The sequence below is a fragment of the Crotalus tigris genome, unplaced genomic scaffold, assembly GCF_016545835.1.
Source record: "Crotalus tigris isolate CLP2741 ecotype Arizona unplaced genomic scaffold, ASM1654583v1 scf7180000020772.1195989, whole genome shotgun sequence".
Classification (NCBI taxonomy): domain Eukaryota; kingdom Metazoa; phylum Chordata; class Lepidosauria; order Squamata; family Viperidae; genus Crotalus; species Crotalus tigris.
In genome coordinates this window covers 589,173-612,342 of record NW_024098171.1, presented here as the reverse complement: position 1 = coordinate 612,342, position 23,170 = coordinate 589,173, and the positions used below count along the sequence as shown (strand labels likewise).

General features: G+C 46.6%; 1 protein-coding gene across 1 annotated transcript in view; it reads left to right on the top strand.

Annotated features, from left to right (window-relative positions):
- GFRA4 (GDNF family receptor alpha 4) overlaps nt 1-23,170 on the top strand; it is a 103,715-nt gene that overhangs the window by 62,398 nt on the left and 18,147 nt on the right. Inside the window, exons 3-4 of the mRNA XM_039368368.1 lie at nt 13,558-13,638; nt 18,718-19,063. Of these exons, the coding sequence (XP_039224302.1) occupies nt 13,558-13,638; nt 18,718-19,063 (427 nt within the window). The remainder of the gene's footprint in view (nt 1-13,557; nt 13,639-18,717; nt 19,064-23,170) is intronic.

The following is a 23,170-nucleotide window of genomic DNA, read 5'->3' as shown; positions in this document are numbered from 1 at the left end:
AGATTCTATGATTCTAAGAAATGGACAAAAAAAAACAGACACACGGCGGATACACAAGGCTGTGTCGCTTGTAGAATGTTGTCTAAAAGTGAGGAAATGGTTGGAAACATTTCAGCATGTGCAAATGTCGGACGTGACGCCCTAAGGTGAGGAATCCATGTTTGTCAAAAGAAGCCGAGATCAAATGCGGTTGAAAGGAAGGTCGTCAAACAAGGAGAAGTGAGGCAAAGAAGGAAGGAGGGCGAACGAATGAAGTCTTGGCCCGAATACAAACCCAAATGTCTTATATAAAAGAAATAGATTTACGGTGGTTTGATCACCCTAGAGCAGGGGTAGGCAACCGTGGCTCTTTTATGACTCGTGGACTTCAACTCCCAGAATTCCTGAGCCAGCCATACTGAGGGGAAAGGGAGAGGTTTCCAAGCTGAGCCATGCTGGCTCAGGAATTCTGGGAGTTGAAGTCCATGAGTCATAAAGCAGCCTAGGCCTAGGCCAGAGGTAGGCAACCTTGGCTCTTTTATGACTCGTGGACTTCAACACCCAGAATTCCTGAGCCAGCCATGCTGAGGGTAAAGGGAGAGGTTTCCAAGCTGAGCCATGCTGGCTCAGGAATTCTGGGAGTTGAAGTCCACGAGTCATAAAAGAGCCAAGGTTGCCTACCCCTGCCCTAGAGCAATGTTTTTCCACCTCAGCCATTTTAAGAAGGGTGGACTTCAACTCCCAGAATTCCACCAGCCAGCGTTGCTGGCTGGGGGCATTCTGGGAGCTGAAGTCCACCCTTCTTAAAATGGCTGAGGTAAATAATAATGATGATGATGATGACCTAGAGAAAATGAATGAGGCTTGGACTGCAGCAAAGAGACAAAAAGGAAGAACGAATAGGTCAAGAGGAACAGGAAAAGATGAGTTGGTGTCATCGTGAAAAAGGAGAAAAGACGAGCAATGCAAAGGAGAAAATGGAGGGAGGAACGAAGGAATACAAAACATGGAAGGGATGGTCCGATTTAGCCAATGCGGTCATGTAAACTCTTGTTTTTTTTTTTTCCCCGCCGCGTTTCCCTTTTGCTACTCTTATGCTTTCATTATCCCAAGGGCTGGCTATTTCTGCCTCCTTGTTACTATCTTTAAAGTTTAAGTGGAATGAAAAATCAGATTTTCTGTAAATTCCACCTCGAGACACCCCCTCCCAAAAAACCCCCCACCAAACAAAAGGACCCTGATGCAGCTGGGAAGCTATTGGAAGAAAAGAGCGTCCTTTTGTTTGCGTGTCCTTGACGGTGTGGTGCTGCCAAAGAAATTGCCTGTCTGGTTGTTGTTATTATCGTTTGTCTTGCACAAGCGAGGCAGATGGAAATCTCTCTCCTACGTTGTCCCATTGTTCCCGCCCCGTCATCTGAATAGGGAAGCTGCTATTGTCCTGAAAGGGTCTCCTGGTTCGCAAAACAGTTATCTCCATGACCTTCTTTGCCAGTTTTGTGTCGCACACATCTGTGAGATGCTGGTTGGCATGACAACCCCTTCAAGCCTTTGGAGCTCAAGGTGCGCCTTTCAGAAGCGGGGGGGGGGGGGGGGAGGACAGAAATAGGAGGCAGCAGAGAAAACCCAAACCTGCCAGGTTTCTTAGAAGTAGATCTGGAAGCCTTCAGAGATGTTTTGTGGAGGGTGGTCTGAAGGCTGGGACACACACAGAACATAGAATAATAAAAGTTGGAAGGGACCTTGGAGGTCTTCCAGTCTGACCCCCCCCCGCTTGAGCAGGAGGCCTTATACCATTTCAGGCAAACGATGGTCCAGTCTCTTTTTGAAAGCGTGTGGGAAAGAAATAGAATAACATAGAATAAAGAAGAATAAAGTAAAATAATAATAATAATAATGAAAAATCACTAAAAGCAAAAATCATGTGTCTGCATAATCTCTGAAAGAAAGCTGTGTTAGCCAAAAGCTGTATTAACAGTACGTGAATGACCTAATGCATATTTAGAAACGTTGTATAAAAGTAAAAACTGCCTTCATTTATTCCCATGAGAAATGGACCTAACGTGTGAGAAACTATCTGAATGTTACACAAAGTAGATTCCATATACAATGTAAGATTCCATCTATGCTTCCTTTGTTCCTGAGAAAAAGAAACCTATAAAGCTTTAGTTTAGACCCTCCCCCTTGTTCAGAAATTTGTTGATTGTTAAATCACTTCTGAACCCTTTTGCGCAAAAATAAAAATCTCTCTCTTTCACCTTCGGAATTTCGTAAAAGCCCTTTATTTTTTTTAAGGCTTTATTTTTCCACAAGAATGAGGCCTTATACCATTTCAGGCAAACGATGGTCCAGTCTCTTTTTGAAAGCGTGTGGTGGAGAACCCACAACTTCTGGAGGCAAACTGTTCAACTGGTTGATTGTGCTCCGGGTCGGACAATTCCTCCAGGTTGGTTTCCATCCATTGCTTCTCGTCCTGCCCTCAGGTGCTTTGGAGAATATTTGAATAGAAGAAAGGGACCTTGGAGGTCTTCAAGTCCAGCCCATCACTCAAGCAGGAGAACCGATACCATCTCAGAACAAGTGATGGTCCAGTCTGTTCTTAAAAATCTCCAGTGATGGAGCACCCAGGATTTCTGAGTTGGTTGACTCCCCTCATCTTTGGGGTAGTCCCTCAAATATTGGAAGACCGCTATTATGTCACCCCTAGTCCCTCTTTCCTCTAGAATGGCCCTATATAATTCCTGCCACCGTTCTTCATATATTTTAGTCCAGTGGTGGCGAACCTATGGCACGGGTGCCAGAGTCGGCACGCAGAGCCTTCTCTGTGGGCACGTGCGCCGTCACCCCAGCCCTGGGCCTTCAAATGGGTTTTATAAAACCTTTTCACTTTAGGCCTCTGCCGCCGTGTGCAAAAAAAAAAAAAAAGGTTCAATCAGTCAATTTCAACTTCTCGCGGGAAAAAAAAGATCTTGCAAAGTTGGAATTGATTGACTGAACTTTTTAGTCCCACCCAGTCTGCCGTTACCACCGCAGCCACGCCCACCCAATGGGCCACACCCACCTGGCACTCGACAATGCATGTGGGTTTTGGGTTGCAGTTTGGGCACTCGGTCTCTCAAAAGTTCGCCATCACTGTTTTAGTCTCTAGAGCAGGGGTTCTCAACCTTGGCAACTTTAAGACTTGTGGACTTCAACTCCCAGAATTCCTCAGCCAGCAAAGCTTTGCTGGCTGAGGAATTCTGGGAGTTGAAGTCCACAAGTCTTAAAGTTGCCAAGGTTGAGAACCCCTGCTCTAGACTTTTAACCGTCTTCGTTGCTCTTCTCTGCACTCTTTCCAAAGTCTCAACACCTTTTTGTTGTAACGTGGTGACCAAAACTGGATGCCGTATGACAGGTGTGGTCTTACTAAGGATTTATAAAGCGGTACTTTGTCTTCTTACAAATGTCCAGTGTTGGAGCACCCGCAACTTCTGGAGGCAAGTCGTTCCACTGGTTAATTGTTCTCACTGTTAGGACGTTCCTCCCTAGTTCCAGGTTGCTTCTCTCCTTGATCAGTTTCCATCCGTTGCTTCTTGTCTTGCCTTTCACGCGCTTTGGATAATAGCTTGACTCCCTCTTCTTTGGGGCAGCCCCTGAGATACTGGAAGATTCCTATCAGGTCACTCCTAGTCCCGATACAGGGCCCGTATCCATCTTTTCCCCTAGCCAGAAATGAGAAGGAGGTGCAAAATTGGAGCTCAGCCACCACAGGTGCCCTAGACCAGGGGTCCCCAACCCCCAGTCTGGTCAACGGCATACCAGCAACCGGTCCACACAAACAGCAAAGCCCCATCCGTGCGATGCAGGCAGCACACAAAACCACGCACCCTCCGGTCCGTGGAAAAACCTTTCTTCACGGAACCGGTTCCTGGTGACCAAACGGTTGGGGACCTCTGTCCTAGACCAGCACCCCCAACCTTTTGAGCACCAGGGACTGGTTCCACAGAGAGAGATTATTCCGCGGACGGGAGGGGGCGTAGTTTTGCATGCTGCCTGCATGGATGGGGCTTCTCTCGTTTGCGTGGCCCGGTGTCAGTCCAGACATTGTCCCACCCTGTCCTGCGTCCCAAACAACTTGCAGAATTTCAGCTTCTCTAATGGGTGATTTACTCAGCCCAGAAAGAGGTCAAAAGACTCAATTATTGCTACTCTGAGCTTCCTGAGCACCTAATTGGCTTTAACACCAATGTCCTGATTAGGATCTAAAGGGCAGAGAATTGGCAGATGAGTTTGTGTTGCTGTGCGTGAATCCTCTTGCAAACCACACCACCTTTCCAAAGGCTGCACACACACACACACACACACACACACACGCACACGCACACGCACACACGCATGCGACCACGGTCCTCTTTCCATTCCAGGTGTGATTGGTGAGGGTACACCCAGCTGCCCAAATTGTAATAATGGCCACTTAAGCATGATAATTAGAGCATCTCAGCCGTGGTTTTATCCCTCCAAGACACCAATTTTGGCAAGTCGGGAGTTTTTAAAAAGGGACCTCGTAAAAAAAAAAAAAAAAGAGGCAGCGCTTCACTCGGAGATCATAACTCTTGTCTTGTCAGGACAGTGAGTGTTTTATGTGCCGTGGAAATTAAACCGGGAGTGAAACAGGCCCACCCAAGCGTGGGCTGGAAAATAGATGGATTACTAAAACGCCACTGGGGGACTGACAAGCCGAGGTAGGCAGCTGAGGAGGTTTAAAAAAAAAAGGAGGGGGGGTTGAATTGCAATCAATTTGAGGAACCAGGGAGGGAGGAAAATTATTCTAGCCAGCTAAAGATAATCCAGGTAGTAGTAGCAGCAAGTAAGGAAACTGAGAAACCAATGCCTCAGTCTTCTCTTAAAAGATCCATGCTCCTTTCCTGTTGTGATAACAAGACATCTCCATAATGGCTTCTTTTTTCTTTCTTTTTTCTTGCTTGCTTTCCTTTCCTCACTCCTTCCTTCCTTCCTTCCTTCCTTCCTCTTTTTTTCTTTTCTTTCCTCACTCCTTCCTTCTCTTTCTTTTTCTTGCTTACTTGCTTTTCCTTCCTTCCTTCCTTCCTTCTTTCTTTTTGTTCTCTTTCTTTTTCGTTCCTCTTGCTTGTTTGCTTGCTCCTTCCTTCCTTCCTTCCTTCCTTCCTTCCTTCCTTCCTTCCTTTCTTTCTTTTTCTTTCTTTTTCTTTTTTCTTTCTTTCCTCACTCATTCCTTCTTTCTTTTTCTTCTTTCCTTCCTTTCTTTTTTCTTTTTGTTCTTTCTTTTTCTTTCCTTCTTTCTTTCTTTTTCTTTCTTTCTTTTTTCTTTTCTTCCTTTTGTTTTTTGTTCTTTCTTTCTTTTTTGTTTGTTTCTTTCTTTCTTTCTTTCTTGCTCCTTCCTCTTTCTTTCTTTCTTTCTTTTTCTTTCTCCTTCCTCTTTCTTTCTTTTTTCTTTCTTTCCTCACTCATTCCTTCTTTCTTTTTCTTCTTTCCTTTGTTCTTTCCTTCTTTCCTTCCTTCCTTTTTTCTTTTTGTTCTTTCTTTTTTGTTCCTTCCTTCTTTCTTTCTTTTTTCTTTTCTTTCCTTCCATTTGTTTTCTGTTCTTTCTTTCTTTTTTGTTCCTTTCTTTCTCTCTTTCTTTCTTGCTCCTTCCTTCCTTCCTTCCTTCCTTCCTTCCTTCCTTCCTTCCTTCCTTCCTTCCTTCCTTCCTTTTCTTCATTTCTCTTCCTCTCCCTCCCTCCCTCCCTCCCCCTTCCCTCCCTCCCTCCCTTCCTTTCTGGCTTTCAGGCAACAAGCTTCAATCTGATCCCACTGGAATAATTTGCAGCTTAATGAAGCCAAAGTACATTTTACTTTAGATTCTCCTTTAGCTTCATCTGTTTTGTTTCTCCAGCCAAACTAGCGGCTCTCCAAAATCCTGTGACTTCACACACACACACACACCAATCCTTCCCAGTTAGTCAGGAAGAATATTGGAAACAACAGGGCAGCGCTTATGCTATGAATTCTTCACAACCCATACAATGACCCTCTCTAGCAAGAACTTGAATTCGCCACCCTGTAACTATAAAAAATATTTAGTGGGATGGGAAGCCATCCGTGGGTGGACACACAGAATTAATAGAATGATAACCAAGAGGGTCTGCTTCAGGCTATAACAGGCAAAAGGAATAAACCGGAGGAACAGAAGGAAAGGATCCAACCCAGAGAATGTCAGATAAAAGAAATTAAGAGTCTCGGGCAGAAATGTAATTTGAAAAAGCGTCTCAGTTTTCCTAGTTTTCTTGCAAATATAAGGGATGGGGGAGCACATTCAGACTTGCAAGCTTCTGTTATGGTCATCGTACATGAAAAGTAGTATTAGCATTCATCACAAAAAAGAGGTTGAGAGTTTAGAAAAAATCCAGAGAAGAGCAACTAAGAGGATCCAAGGCCTGGAGACTAAAACATAGAAAGAACGGCTGCGGGACTTGGGTTTGGCTAGTCTAAAGAAAAGAAGAAATAGGGGAGACACGATAGCAGTCTTCCAGTATTTAGGGGGCTACCACAAAGAAGAGGGGGTCACGTTGTTCTCCAAAGCACCAGAGGGCAGGACGAGAAACAATGGTTGGAAACTGATCAAGGAGAGAAGCAACTTGGAATTAAAGAAGAAACTTCCTGACAGTGAGGACGATTAACCAGTGGAACTGCTTGCCAGCAGAAATCGTGGGCGCTCCATCACTGGAGATTTTTAAGAAGAGACTAGACAGTCATTTGACTGAGATGGTATAGGTTCTTCTGCTTGAGCAGGGGGCTGGACTAGAAGACCTCCAAGGTCCCTTCCAACTCTATTCTATTCTAGGACTTTGGACTTCTACTCTGGTCTTCCTTGAGAAATGCCAGCCTGGGCAGACAGGTAGTAACTCTCTCAGCTCTTTAAAGCAGCTGTGTTTTGTTCCAAAATTACTCAGCAGTTCAAGGGTTATTTTATTCTATTTATTCCATTCCATTCCATTCCATTCTATTCTATTCTTATCATTATTCTATTCTATATTCTATTGTATTCTATATTCTATTATCATTATTCTATTCTATTTTATTATCATTATTCTATTCTATTCTATTCTATTCTATTCTATTCTATTCTATTCTATTCTATTCTAATCATTATTCTATTCTATTGTATTCTTATTCTATTCTATTCCATCCCATCCCATTCTATATTCTATTCCAGTGGTTCTCAACCTGTGGGTCGGGACCCCATTTGGGGTCGAATGACCATTTCACGGGGGTCACCAAACCATGCTGTCCGCCATTTTTTTCCCTTTTCCCTAACTGTCCTATTCCCTCTTATTGGTGGCCACACCCACTTGGGGGTCACCACAACATGGGGAACTGTATTATGGGATCACGGCATTAGAAAGGTTGAGAATCACTGTTCTATTCTATTCTATTCTATTCTATTCTATTCTATTCTATTCTATTCTATTCTATTCTGTTCTATTCTATTCTTATCATTATTCTATTCTATTCTATTCTATTCTATTCTCTATTCTATATTAATATCCTATTCTACTCTACTCTACTCCACTCCACTCCACTCCATTCCACCCTATCCTATCCTTTCCTATTCTATTCTCTATTCTATTCTACTCTATTCTATATTCTATTATCATTATTCTAGTCTATTTTATTATCATTATTCTATTCTATTCTATTCTACTCTACTCTACTCTACTCTATTCTATTCTATTCTATTCTATTCTATTCTATTCTATTCTATATCCATTCCATTCTCTATTCTATTCTATTCTATTCTATTCTATTCTATTCTATTCTATTCTATCCTGTTCTGTTCTGTTCTGTTCTGTTCTGTTCTGTTCCATTCTATTTGTCCTTTTCGTCTTCTTTTTGCACTCCCTTTCCTTTGCAGTTGCCGAATCTAGTTTTCCTCTCGCCCCCCACCCCAGAAACCCAAAAGCTATAATCTTTCCTCCAAACAGGGCTGTTTGAGCCACCTAATCATCCCACTTGTCCCGTTCAGGACCTTTGCCTTCCCCCCCCCCTTCCATTTTCTTCTTTTCCAAACTCCATTTGCAGAAAGCAAAACGAGCTGATTGTCCCCCCCTCCCCAAGGCGGGTGTCTCCTCCTCTGCAATTTTGACCCGCAACTCTCTGGCCTCATTTTCCCTTGCTTAGAACGTCCTTGCTTTTCATTCCGGCCCATTCCTCTTTCAATTGCTTCTCCTGTCAAAGGCAATTCATCGCACAGGCCCGGCTGGCCTCTTGCGATTCTTCTCCGCATCTTTCTCTGACGGGTCCACCAAGTCTTACTTCCTTGCAGGGAAGGCCACTTCGCCACTGCTGCCTTGTCTCCCGACGTTTAAGTGATGGATGAGTCCCCATCCGAGGAGCCAGAGACAATATAGACACGTTTGCAAAGCGTCAACTTACACACACACACACACACACACACAGAGAGACACAGCCTCCGGAGGCCACAAAGGCTTGCGAGTTGTCATTTTACACAATCAATTATCTCCGCAGCCTGGGACTTGCCACTCGGCCGAGCGTATTATTTACTCAACTCCGAAGAAAGCAAAGATAGGGTGGGTTTGTTTTTTTGGGGGGGGGAGTAGCACCTGGATATAGATTAGTCCTCGCCTGAACCAGCCCGACATTTATGCTGCTAAGTGAGGCATTTTGCGAAGGGAGTTTGACCGCTTTTCTCGCCGCGGTCGTTAAGCGAGACGCTGCAGTGGTTAATTTAGGAAGGTGTTTGTTAAGCGGATCTGGCTTTCCCCCCCCCCATTGACTTGGCTGGTTGGAAGGTTGCAAAAAGGGGGGTCATGTGACCCCCCTTCTGGGGACGCTGCGACCGTCATAAATATGAGTCAGTTGCCGAGCTTCTGAATTTTGATCCCATGACTGCAGGGATGCTGCGACGGTCGTTAAATGTGAAAACAGGTTGTACGTCGCTTTTCCCACTGCCGTTGTAACTTCGAACGGTCACTAAATGGACGGTTGCAAGTCGAGGACTTAGCTGCATTCTAAGTCTGCTTTAATGGGATTGGATTAAAGCCTCCCAGGATTGTTTCTCTCCTAGAAATTCAGCAGAGTCGGAAGGGACCTCGGAGGCCATGTAGTCCAACCCCCTGCTGCAGCCCGGCCATCTTCCAACTCTGATCTGAAACTACAGGTGGTCCTCGAGTTACGCAACCACAACTGGGCCCCAAATTTGTGTTGCTAAGCGAAACATTGATTAAGTGATTTTCTTTTGCCCCGTTTTATGACCTTTCTGGCCACCGTTGTTAAATGAATTACTGCAGTTTTTAAGTCAGTAACACAAGTTCTTAAGTGAAACCGGCTTCCTCCCATTGACATGGCTTGTCAAAGGTGGCAAAAGGGGATCATGTGACATCCCCGGGACGCTGTGACCGTCATAAATATGAGCCTCTGAATTTTGATCACGTGACCAGGAGGATGCGGCAACCGTCATTAAGTGTGACAAACTCTTAAGATATTTAATTTAATAGCTGGAAGATGACATGAACTTTAGAATGAGCCAGAAGACAGAGTGGTAGTTGATTGATTGGAGAGGGCGGGCTCCTGCATGAGGCAATCTGCGTTATGATTGGTTGCTGGGTGAGAAGGGGGAGTTTCCCTTTTTTCCCGCCTTTTTTTTTTTTTTTAATTCTGTGTGCTCTGCGATTTACCTGACAATTTACCTCAGGATGTAGCGATGGGCAGGACTACCTTGCTTATTGTATATTTCGATGTAAAATACATTTATTTATATAAAACCATGGGAAGTCCTCGACTTACGACCCCAGTTGAGCCCCAAATGTACGTCACCGAGGGAGACATTTGTTAAGCACATTTTGACCCATTTTATGACCTTTCCTGCCAGAGTTGTTAAGTGAGTAACACGGGTTGTTAAGTGAATCTGGCCCCCCGACTGATTTGGCTTGTCAGAAGGTCGCAAAAGGGGATCAGGTGACACCCCCGGGACGCTGCAGCCGTCATAACTATGAGTCGGTTGCCGAGCCTCTGAATTTTGATCACGTGACCCCACAGGATGCTGCCACGGTCAGAAATGTAGAAAAAAAAACAGTCATAGGTATAGTTTTAACTTCAAACGGTCAGTAAATAAACAGCTATAAGCCGAGGACTGCCTGTCTGGGCAGGGGAGAGGGGAAAAAATGGGGTCCACAATGCTCCCCATAATGGTTGGCCCATAACGGTTGGCCCGATGAGAGTAGTAAAATGATCCATTGGCGGAAACTTGGTGCAAAAACCTTCCCTGCAGGCGTGAAAATGGGTATCATAGGAAGTAACTAAACACTGAGCCCTGGGGGGGGGTCTGGGTGTTTTGTTCTTTCCTGCCAAAAGGGTCTATTTTTGACACTGAGATAATATTTTCAGAACTTTGCAGAAAAATCTCAGACGGAGACTTTGTGGAGAGAGAGAGAGAGAGGGAGGGAGGGAGGGAGAGAGAGAGAGAGAGAGAGATTAGATGAGAGCTCCAATCCAGGTTTAGTAAGAGAGCAGAGAGAAAATAGATGGGGAGGGGAGGGAAGAGAAAAGAGAAAAGGGGGAGGGGAGGGGAAAAGAGAAGAGGTTTGGAGAGGGGAGAAGAGGAAGGAAGGAGAGAATGAGGGAGGGAGGGAGTAAAGGAAGGAAGGAAGGAAGGAAGAGGGAGGGAGGGAAGGAAGGATGGGGAGGGAGGGAGGGAGGGAAGGAGGGAGGAAGGAAAGCAAGGAATGTAATGGATGGTTGATGGATAGGGAAGAAAGGAAGGAAGGAAGGAAGGAAGGAAGGGAGGGAGGGATACAATGGATGGTTGGATGGATATAGGCAGGCAAAGGAAGGGAGGGAGGGAGGGAAGGAGGAAGGAAAGCAAGGAATGTAATGGATGGTTGATGGATAGGGAAGGAAGGAAGGAAGGAAGGAAGGAAGGAAGGAAGGAAGGAAGGAAGGAAGGAAGGGAGGGAGGGAGGGAGGGAGGGAGGGAGGGAGGGATACAATGGATGGTTGGATGGATATAGGCAGGCAAAGGGAGGGAGGGAGGGAGGGAGGGAAGGAGGAAGGAAGGAAGGAAGGAAAGCAAGGAATGTAATCGATGGTTAATGGGTAGGGAAGGAAGGAAGGAATACAATGGATGGCTGGATGGATATAGGCAGGCAAAGGAAGGAAGGAAGGAAGGAGAAAGGGAGGGAAGGAAGGGAAAAGAAAAAGAAGAAAAGAAGGGAATGCAGGAGAAGAAAAAGAAAAGAGAAAAAGGAAAGGGAAAGGAAGGAAAAGGGAGGGGGAAGGAAAGAACAAAGGAGGGAGGGAAGGAACTGGAGAGGAAGGAAGGAAGGAAGGAAGGAAGGAAGGAAGGAAGGAAGGAAGGAAGGAAGGAAAGCCAAGCTGCAGACATGCTGGCTGGGGAATTCTGGGAATGGAGGTCTGCTCATCTTTAAGTTGCCCAGGTTGAGAAGCTTTGCTCCATCCAAATCAGAGCCATTGCACCCACCACTGAGTTCCTCTAGAGGGAAATTATTTATTTACTAAATAAATAGGGATGCTATTTATTGAATAAACATCAGCAAAGATCAAAAGAAGAGAGATTACAGAGCGTGCAAAATAAAGGAGAGGTTATGTACAGTATCTACCTACACCTTTAGATCGATTTAACAACAAACAAAACAACACAAAACTTACCGGAGCTGCTGGAACCAAACTTGTGAGCAATTAGCACACTCAGCCCCAAAGAGAGTGTGTCAAATAGCCAAATAGAGATGGAAAGTAGGACACCAGGTGATCCTTCTTCTACCCTGCACCATGCAGGAAATAATTAGAGGGGCAGGAATCCTGTATCCGAGATCCAGAAGCTATTGTATAGAGCAGCAAAACGGAAAAGCTTCATTAAAAAAATATATTTTAGCCTTTTTCTTTCTCTGGCCCTTGAGTATTCAGTTACTTTCTTTTAAACGATATGTAGTATTTTATTTTATTTTTTGCATAACAATAAAGAAACAAGTTGATTTACAGGGACGCTAGCATTTCTCTCTGGGTTTCTTCTGTCTGTGGCACCCGTCTGAAGCAATATGCCTTAGTTTATTTGAACAATTATAGATTTTTTCCCCCTTGGTTGGGAATAGAGATATATCACATATGCACATTTTACTGCCTTGGAAAACAAGGGATAGTTAAACAGCCTATTGTTCAAAATAGCTCCAACCCAGGTTTAATAAGAGAGCAGAGAGAAAATAGATGAGGAGGGGAGGGAAGATAAAAGAGAAAGGGGAGGGGAGGGGAAAAGAGAAGAGGTTTGGAGAGGGGAGGAGAGGGGAGGAGAGGAAGGAAGGAGAATGAAGAAGAGAAGGGAAAGGAAGGGAGGAAGGAAGGAAGGAAGGAAGGAAGGAGGAAGGGAGGGAGGGAGGGAAGGAAGGAAGGAAGGAAGGGAAGAGGGTGGGAAGGGAAGGAAGGAAGAAAAAAGGAGAAGGAAAAGGAAGGAATGAGGGAGGGAGGGAGGGAAGAAAGGAGAGGAAGGGAGGGAAGGGAAGGAAGGGAGGAAGGAAGGGAGGGAGAGGAAAGGAAGGAAGGAAGAAAAAAGGAGAAGGAAAGAAGGAAGGGAAGGAAGGGAGGAAGGAAGGAGGGAGGGAGAGAAGGGAAGAAAGGAAGGAAGAAAAAAGGAGAAGGAAGGAAGGAAGGAGAGAGGGAGGGAAGAAAGGAGAGGGAGGGAAGGAAAGGAAGGAAGGAAGGGAAGAGGGAGGGAGGGAAGGGAAGAAGAAAAAAGGAGAAGGAAGGAAGGAATGAGGGAGGGAGGGAGGGAAGAAAGGAGAGAGGGAGGGAGGGAAGGGAAGAAAGGGAGGAAGGAAGGGAGAGAGGAAAGGAAGGAAGGAAGAAAAAAGGAGAAGGAAGGAAGGAAGGAGAGAGGGAGGGAAGAAAGGAGAGAGGGAGGGAGGGAAGGAAAGGAAGGAAGGGAAGAGGGAGGGAAGGGAAGAAGAAAAAAGAAGGAAGGAAGGAAGGAGGGAGGGAGGGAGGGAGGGAAGAAAGGAGAGAGGGAGAGAAGGGAAGGAAGGAAGGGAGGAAGGAGGGAGAGAAGGGAAGGAAGGAAGGGAGGAAGGAGGGAGAGAAGGGAAGGAAGAAAGAAAGAAAAAAGGAGGAAGGAAGGAAGGAAGGAAGGAAGGAAGGAAGGAAGGAAGGAAGGAAGGAAGGAAGGAAGGAAGGAAGGAAGGAAGGAAAAGGGAGAGAATGAACTGACAGGAATTGAAGTCCAACCATCTTAATGCTGGCTGGCTGGCTGGGGGATTCTGGGAGTTGAAGTCTTCCATCTTCAAACGGCCAGCTTTGAAACACACTGGTCCACATGGAGAACATCTAAAAGGCATTTGACATCTGTCCAAGGAAGATAAGGGGCCAGTGGACTTTCCTGTGTCCCCTTCATGCTTTCTGCATTTAAGCCGCCCTTGTAATCTGTTTTGAATTGGGTTTCTTTTCTCAAAGAGGCCTCCGGGCGGTGGCAGAGGGTCGGGTGTTATTAAATTCATGTAATAAATAATATGCAGGATAAAAGCCTGGGCCTTCTTTTCCCATGTATATATTTTCTCCCTCTAGGTATGAACGTCATGGAAAGTTCTCCCTACGAGCCCTTTGTAAGGGGGTTTGACTATGTCCGGCTGGCGTCCATCACGGCAGGTAAGGCGTGAAAATGACGGGACGCCATATTGTTGCAACCGGGGGGGAAATTAAGAAAGCCCTTTTAATGTATTAGGTTTTCTTCATCTTACCTGACTTACGTTTATAAGTAACGTTTTTAAGGTGGCAAACAATCCTGATACGCCTTCCTTCTCCTATTTTTCCCATAACAACAACCCTGTGAGGTGGGTTGGGCTGACAGAGAAGGGTGGGACTGGCCCAAAGTCACCCAGCCAGCTTTCATGCGTAAGGCGGGACTAGAACTCACCATCTCCTGGTGATTGACCCAAAGTCACCCAGCTGTTTTTCATGCCTAAGGCGGGACTAGAACTCACTGTCTCTTGGTGATTGGCCCAAAGTCACCCTGTCAGCTTTCATGCGTAAGGCGGGACTAGAACTCACCGTCTCCTGGTGATTGGCCCAAAGTCATCCAGTCGACTTTCATGCCTAAGGCGGGAGTAGAACTCACCGTCTCCTGGTGATTGGTCCAAAGTCACCCTGTCAGCTTTCATGCATAAGGCGGGACTAGAACTCACCGTCTCCTGGTGATTGGCCCAAAGTCACCCTGTCAGCTTTCATGCATAAGGCGGGACTAGAACTCACCGTCTCCTGGTGATTGGCCCAAAGTCATCCAGTTGGCTTTCATGCCTAAGGCGGGACTAGAACTCACAGTCTCCTGGTGATTGGCCCAAAGTCATCCTGTCAGCTTTCATGCCTAAGGTGGGACTAGAACTCACCGTCTCCTGGTGATTGGCCCAAAGACACCCAGTCTTCTTTCCCTCCTAAGGCAGTTCTAGATTGCTGCCTTAACCACTAGACCACACTTTTTCTATTCTAGTCCCCTTTGTACAAAAGTGGCCCTCGGCACATGCTCAGAACAGCACAACTCTTTTCTCTGTCTCTTGAGATCTTTTCTAAGATGGTCGTCCGGGGAGCTTCTTAGCCCCGGTGGGGGGGGCACTTTCCCAAAGGCCGACTCCGTTTCCCCTGCGCCTTGCCGACAAAGATGGACAGCTCCAGCCGCTTCCAAGAGAACACATCATATGTTCTGCAAGGGCCCTAATTAGGAATACCATTATGCTGGGTAATTGGCCGATCAATCCTGGTTTCCCGCTTTCCGCTCGCCGAGTGGGGTTCAAGGTGACAGAGGCATGGGAAATGGACTCCGAACATGCTCCATTAGACAATTCCATCAGAGGGAGGTCGCCCGGCCGAAGCGGGCTGAACTCCGCCAGGTTTTCTGTCCTCAGCAGAAAGTTTTACTTTGTGCTCTGTAGTTCCTCAATTTAAGATGGGGGGACTTCAACTCCCAGAATTCCCCAGCCAGCAAAGGAATTCTGGGAGTTGAAGTCCACCCATCTGAAGGCTTGCTGGCTGCGGAATTCTGGGAGTTGAAGTCCACCCATCTTAAAGCTTTCTGTCTGGGGGATTCTGGGAGTTGAAGTCCACTCATCTGAAAGCATGCTGGTTGGGGGATTCTGGGAGTTGAAGACCACCCATCTTAAAGCTTTCTGTCTGGGGGATTCTGGGAGTTGAAGTCCACTCATCTGAAAGCATGCTGGTTGGGGGATTCTGGGAGTTGAAGACCACCCATCTTAAAGCTTGCTGGCTGGGTGATTCTGGGAGTTGAAGACCACCCATCTTAAAGTTTGCTGGCTGGGGGATTCTGGGAGTTGAAGTCCACTCATCTGAAAGCATGCTGGTTGGGGGATTCTGGGAGTTGAAGACCACCCATCTTAAAGCATGCTGACTGAGGAATTCTGGGAGTTGAAGTCCACCCATCTTAAAGCTGGCTGGCTGGGGGATTTTGGGAGTTGAAGACCACCCTTCTTAAAGCTTTCTGGCTGGGGGATTCTGGGCAACTCCCAGAATTTAAGATGGGGGGGACTTCAATTCCCAGAATTCCCCAGCCAGCAAAGGAATTCTAGGAGTTGAAGTCCACCCATCTTAAAGCATGCTGACTGAGGAATTCTGGGAGTTGAAGTCCATCCATCTTAAATCTTGCTGGTTGGGGGATTCTGGGAGTTGAGGTCATGTGAAAAACAATCATAACTCACTTTTTTCAGTACTGTTGTAACCTCTGAGTCAAAAAAAATCAATGGTTGTAAATTGTGGGCTATCTCTGTAACACTGAAACGGCTCCATTCACTTCCATGGAGACAGTTCAGAGTTTCTGGCTAGAGCTTTAGTCCCCAGGAAAAAGAAAAGTGAACAGGGATACAATCGCTCTCCTAAACGTTTTGAAACACAAGCATCTCCAGGGAAGGGGCAGCCGGAAAAATGAAGACGGTGCCTGCAACTGCACAAAGTTGCTTCTTCGTATTTGTGACGCTCCTGTGGGAACCTGAGTCTCGAATGGCTGTCACAGAACCAGAAATTTAAGTGACAGGAAGTCAAATGCTGGTTGACTGTTGGAGCAATGTCCCCAGAAAAGAAATGGAGTAGAATTCTATTCTGTTCTGTTCTATATTCTATTCTCTATCCATTCCATTCTCTATTCTATTCTATTCTATTCTGTTCTGTTCTGTTCTGTTCTGTTCTATTAAGTCCTGTCCTATCCTATCCTATCCTATCCTATCCTATCCTATCCTATATTCTATCCATTCCATATTATTCTCTTCTCTTTTCTTCTCTTCTCTTCTCTATTCTATTCTATTCTATTCTATTCTATTCTATTCTATTCTATTCTATTCTATTCTATTCTATTCTATATTCTATCCATTCTATATTATTCTCTTCTCTTCTCTTTCCATTCCATTCTCTATCCCAAGGCTTTTCAACCAGTGGTATGAGTACCACCTGTGGTACATTGGCACCTGGCAGGTGGTACGCAACCATCCTAGAAAAGTGGTAGCGGGAGAGGGGAATGGGCTGAACTGGTGGCAGCATCGCACAAGCCTGAGTGAGAGACGGCTGGAGCTGCAGGGCTCAGCGGAAGCGCCAGGATCAGCGCTTCTTCGGGGCTGTCAGGGCTCAATGGAAGCGCCAGGATCAGCGCCATGCTCCAGCTGGAGCTCGGCGCTGATCCTGGCGCTTCTGCTGAGCCCACAAGAAGCGCCAATCAGCTGGAATGTTGCAGCCTCTCCAGGGTCTTGTGATTTACATTCAGATGCTTGGCCACTGATTCATATGTATGATGGTCACAGTCTCCCAGGGTCATGTGAAGGGACCAAAACCTGCTGCAACCACCCAGCAGACGGGGGGGGGGGAGGGAATAAAAACCAAACACCCCCCACCCCCACTGCCAATCTTCAACAGAAATGCTCACAACAATGAAAACCTCGGACAGGAGGTTATCAAGTTTTTGACACCTTGCTAGGAGACTGGTGGTACTCAGATATTGCCATATCCTAAATGTGGTACAATGGGTGAAAAGGTTGAAAAGCCCTGCTCTATCCTATCCTATCCTATCCTATCCTGTCCTATCCTATCCTATCCTATCCTATCCATATTCTGTTCTGTTCTGTTCTCTTCTGCTCTGCTCTGCTCTATTCTGTTAATGGTTTTTCTGCTTTTAGCTGACCTAGTAGCCTACATATATAGCAAGGAGAAATAAGACTGCGAACAAGCCGATGAATCAACCTAGAAAACCTCTGTCAAAGGAGAAATATTCATCCAGTGGTTTTATCATTTTTAATTGGGGCTTTTATTATATTTCCTTCATAGTCTCTTGCTGTCTCTGCCACATCTCCAAAGGTTGAACAGCCAAGAGTCTGGGATTTATATTTTTTTTCTTTCATTGCAATTCCTGACCTGTGCGGTTTAGACTGGATGATTCGTAGCTGCCTGACCGGCCGTACTCAGCATGTGGTCCTCAATGGAACCGTATCTACATGGAGGAAAGTGTGTAGGGGGTGCCCCAGGGCTCTGTTCTGGGCCCAGTGCTTTTCAACATCTTCATCAACGATTTGGATGAAGGGATAGATGGGGAACTCATCAAATTTGCAGACGACACCAAGCTGGCAGGAATAGCCAACACTCCAGAAGACAGGCTTCAGGTACAGAAGGATCTGGACAGACTTGAACACTGGGCACTAACTAACAAAATGAAATTCAATGGTGAAAAAAACAAGGTTCTACATTTAGGCAAGAAAAACCAAATGCACAAGTACAGCATAGGTGACACCATGCTCAATAGTAGTAACTGTCAGAGGGACCTCGGAGTCCTAGTAGACAATCACCTAAATATGAGCCAGCAGTGTGCTGCAGCTGCCAAAAAGGCCAACGCAGTGCTAGGCTGCATTAACAGAGGGATAGAATCAAGATCATGTGAAGTATTAATACCACTTTACAAGGTCTTAGTAAAGCCACACTTGGAATACGGCATCCAGTTTTGGTCACCACAATGTAAAAAAGACGCTGAGACTCTAGAAAGAGCACAGAGAAGAGCAACAAAGATGATCAGGAGACTGGAGGCTAAAACATATAAGGAACGGTTGCTGGAATTGGGTATGTCTAGTTTAATGAAGAGAAGGATGAGGGGGCAAATGATAGCAGCCTTCCAGTATCTCAGGGGCTGCCCCAAAGAAGAGGGAGTCAAGCTATTCTCCAAAGCACCAGAAGGCAGGACAAGAAGCAACAGATGGAAACTAACCAAATAGAGAAGCAACCTGGAACTAAGTAGAAACTTCCTGACCATTAGAACAATTAACCAGTGGAACAGCCTGCCTCCAGAAGCTGTGAATGTGCCAATGTTGGATGTTTTTCAGAAGAGACTGGACAGCCATTTGTCTGAAATGGTATAGGGTTTCCTGCATGAGCAGGGGGTTGGACTAGATGACCTCCAAGGTACCTTCCAACTTTATTATTATTATTATTATTATTATTATTATTATTATTATTATTGATCATCGCACAGTCAGCCAGATGTTCAGACTGGATTTAGCATTTTGTTTACCTAAAAAATATTATTATTTTGTCTACCTAAAAATATTATTATTATTATTATTATTATTATTATTATTATTATTATTATCATCATCATCATCATCATCATCATCATTATCGTTATTACCTCCAGGGTTACTTCCATGGTAGAACAGCATGCCACCACCTCCTTTGTGTCTTTCTGCTCTGCAGGCTCTGAGAACGAGGTCACGCAGGTGAACCGCTGCTTGGACGCCGCCAAAGCCTGTAACGTGGACGAGATGTGCCAGCGACTCCGGACCGAGTACGTGTCCTCTTGCATCCGTCGGGGGCCCCGGGCGGACCCCTGCAACCGGTCCAAGTGTCACAAGGCCTTGCGGAAGTTCTTCGACCGGGTGCCCCCCGAGTACACGCATGAGCTGCTCTTCTGCCCCTGTGTCGACACGGCCTGCGCCGAGAGACGCCGGCAGACGATTGTGCCCGCCTGCTCCTACGAAGCCAAGGAGAAGCCGAACTGCTTGGCGCCGCTGGACGCGTGCCGAGGAAACTACGTCTGCAGGTACCACCACTCGCCTGCCCCAGAGGTGCTTTCCTCTTTTGCCTTTGAAGACGTTTCACTTCTTATCCCAGATGCTTCTCCAGTTCTTTGTGGATGGTGGGGAAGGAAGGAAGGAAGGAAGGAATCAGGAGGGGCGGCTGGCTGAGGAATTCTGGGAGTTGAAGTCCACGAGTCATAAAAGGGCCCAGTTTGAAGACCCCTGATGTAGACTTTAAGAGGAGTGGGCTTCAACTCCCAGAATTCCTCAGCCAGCGTGCCTAGCTGAGGAATTCTGGGAGCTGAAGTCCACAAGTCATAAAAGGGCCAAGTTTGAAGACCCCTGATATAGACTTTAAGAGGAGTGGACTTCAACTCCCAGAATTCCTCAGCCAGCGTGCCTAGCTGAGGAATTCTGGGAGTTGAAGTCCACAAGTCATAAAAGGGCCAGGTCTGAAGACCGCTGGCATACACCATAATCACTTTTTCAGCGCTTGGCCACCAGCTCACCTTTACGGCCATCCCCTTGCCTCAGTTTGCGACGGTTTTGGCCGGTTTCTGGTGTTGATTTCCCGCTTTTGATTAAGAAAACCCATTGGTAGGGAGAAATGGACTCGCTTCCTCCCCCCCCACAGCAAAAACTGTCAAAAAAATCCAGTCCAGTCCCATGATGTCTCGACATACGATCGCAATGACTGCCAATCACGGTCGTAAGTCAAGGACCACCTAGTATACTGGACTGAAAACTAAGCGAGTGGGAGTTTTAGTCCTCTCTAAAGCACAGAAGCCTTCGGGCCAGTCTCTCCCTTTCTCTCTTAGCCTAGCCCACCTCACAGGACTGTTGTTAGGGGGAAAGTAGAAGGCAGGAGCATTAAATATAGGTCACACTTTGAGTTGTGCCAAACCAAAGAGGGAGGTAAATCTGGTAAAAAATAAAATACCCATCCTGAGCTGACTTGAATTCATTGTGGGCCGTTCGTTCGTTCGTTTGTTCACATTCCACTTTTATTATTTTTTAAGTAATCGAAGGCACATAAAACTCCTTCTTCCTATTTTCCCCACCACACCAACCCTGCGAGGTAGACTGTGTTGAGAGAAAGTGACTAGCCAAAAGGCACCCAGCTGACTTTCATGGCTAAGGCGGGACTAGAACTCATTGGCACCTGGTGATTGGCCCAAAGGCACCCAATTTGACTTTCATTCCTAAGACAGGATTAGAACTCAGCGTCTTCTGGTGATTGGCCCAAAATAACCCAGCCGGCTTTCACTCGTAAGGCGGGACTAGAACTCACCGTCTCCTAGTAATTGGCCCAAAATCACCCAATTTGACTTGCATGGCTAAGGCGGGACTAGAACTCACTGGCACCTGGTGATTACCCCAAAAGCACCCAGCTGGCATTCATGGCTAAGGCGGGACTAGAACTCACTGTCACCTGGTGATTGGCCCAAAAGCACCCAGTTGACTTTCATGGCTAAGGCGGGACTAGAACTCACTGTCACCTGGTGATTGGCCCAAAGGCACCCAATTTGACTTTCATGGCTAAGGCGGGACTAGAACTCACTGTCACCTGGTGATTGGCCCAAAGGCACCCAATTTGACTTTCATGACTAAGGCGGGACTAGAACTCACTGTCACCTGGTGATTGGCCCAAAGGCACCCAATTTGACTTTCATGGCTAAGGCGGGACTAGAACTCACTGTCACCTGGTGATTGGCCCAAAGACACCCAATTTGACTTTCATGGCTAAGGCGGGACTAGAACTCACTGTCACCTGGTGATTGGCTCAAAGGCACCCAATTTGACTTTCATGGCTAAGGCGGGACTAGAACTCACTGTCACCTGGTGATTGGCCCAAAGGCACCCAGCCGACTTTCATGGCTAAGGCGGGACTAGAACTCCCAGTCTCCCAGTCTGCCTTCACCCCTGGATCAGATCCGCTTGCAGGCCAAGTGTTAGCAAATAGGAACCTCTCTACAATCCTGCTTCAACTCTGGCAAGGATTCTCGACACCTTTTTAATTCTGGCCCTGGACCATATGTTGCTACTCTCCTCGCCATCACAGCTCTCCAGTGCTTGGGGCCCATGTTTATTTTTTTACACAGTGGGTTTTGCGCACACACACACACACACAGAGAGACAGACACACACACCCAGACACCCGAAAACAGCATCAGCCATGAAGGATGTTGTTGGCTGTAGCAGAAAAGGGGGATTCAGAACCGCTGGCGTGCAGAGAAAGCAAAGAGGCAGGAGGTTGTGTTGCTTTGTCCTTGCCTTCACACAACCAGCTGCAGAGCTGGAAAGCAACTTGCCAGGCTAGGGCCAAAGTCACCCTAGGTACGTTCCTCGTAAGGGGCACCGATGGCTGGGGACGATAGGCTTTCCTGCCTCGCGAGAAATAAACCCTTTCCGGCTTTCGTCTGCAGAGAATGGCTGATTGGCAACCCTGAATTTCCCAACCATCAGCCGCGTCTTTATAGCCTCCCTGTTAGGCCAAAATTTTGCCTTCTCTGCCGATAAAAAAAAACAACGAGGGTCTTTATTCCTCGACTTACGACCACGTTCGTTAGACTTACGTCAAGCTTTTTTTCTGCTGCAGAGAGAGGCGGCTTACACGGGAACACAGGTAAATCTGTAATCAGGTGTTACATCTCCTGCGGAAAATGCATCGGCTGCCATTTTGCTTCCGGATCCAATTCAAGGTGAAGCTGTCACCTTCGAAAGCTCTGCCTGGCTTGGAACCAAGTTATTTGAACGACCGTCTTTTTCTAGTTACGTCTCCCTGACCTAGCGGAGAAGGCAGGCAAGGGGTGTTAGGGATCCCCCTTTTAAGGGACTCCATCTGGTGGAACCCAGAGAAAGGGCCGTCTCCGTGGTGGCTCCTTCCTTGTGGAATGTCATCCCTGCGGAGATAAGACCTCGTTCTGCCCACAGGCCTGGGGACCCCAAGGTGATCCGGAGCCCATGAAGTGGCGTCTCTGATTGACCCAACTACGTCACATCATCAGGGCTAGAAGGAAGTGGGTTTGTCTGTCTGGATACATGCAAGTAGCTGGTGGCTTGTCCTGGCTTGGGGGGTGTTTCTGATGGTGCCTGCTGAACACTCCCATCAGCACTGAGGGAGCAAACCACTACTAGGTAAAAAGAGAGCGAAGCCACTCCTTTCTTGCACTGATGATGTCACCTAGTTGGGTCATGAGACGTCTGCAAGAAAACCACCAAGCTCGGAGAGCATCAAGAATCCCTGAGTCTTCTTCCTCCTCCTCCTCTTCCTCTGCTCCTGCTCCTCGGCACAATCCCACTCCCTTCTAGCACTGATGACATTACCTAGCTGGGTCATGAAACATCTGCAACAAAACCACCCAGCTCAGAGAGCACAAAAGACCCTCCTTCTTCTCCTTCTCCTTCTCCTCTTTCTCCTTCTCCTTCTTCCTCCTGTCCACAAATCTTTCTCCCTTCTTGCACTGATGGTGTTACCTAGTTGGGTCATGAGACGTTTGCAAGAAAACCACCAAGCTCGGAGAGCATCAAGGATCCCTGAGTCGTCCTCCTCTGCCTCCTCCTCTGCCTCCTGCTCCTCCCCACAATTCCACTCCCTTCTAGCACTGATGACGTTACCTAGCTGGGTCATGAAATGTCTGCAAGAAAACCACCCAGCTCAGAGAGCACAAAAGACCCTCCTTCTTCTCCTTCTCCTTCTCCTCTTTCTCCTTCTCCTTCTTCCTCCTGTCCACAAATCTTTCTCCCTTCTAGCACTGATGATATTACCTAGGTGGGTCATGAAACGTCTGCAAGTCCACAAGTCTTCTGGGAGCTGGCCCAAATGCTTGATAAGATTAGAGCAGGGGTCTTCAAACTTGGCCCTTTTATGACCTGTGGACTTCAACTCCCAGAATTCCCCAGTCAGCAAGGCTGACTGGGGAATTCTGGGAGTTGAAGTCCACATGTCTTCTAGGAGTTGCCCCAAATGGTTGATACAGATTATTAAGGCAAAGATCACCTTGTGTTGCCTCTTTCCATCTCTTTTCTTCTGCTGGCCAGGCTTTCCAGTGGCTCTGGAAAAGTTTTGTCTCCCTTTGATAAATGGAAATATAAATATAAATAATGTAAAATTCTGTTGTTCGCATTTC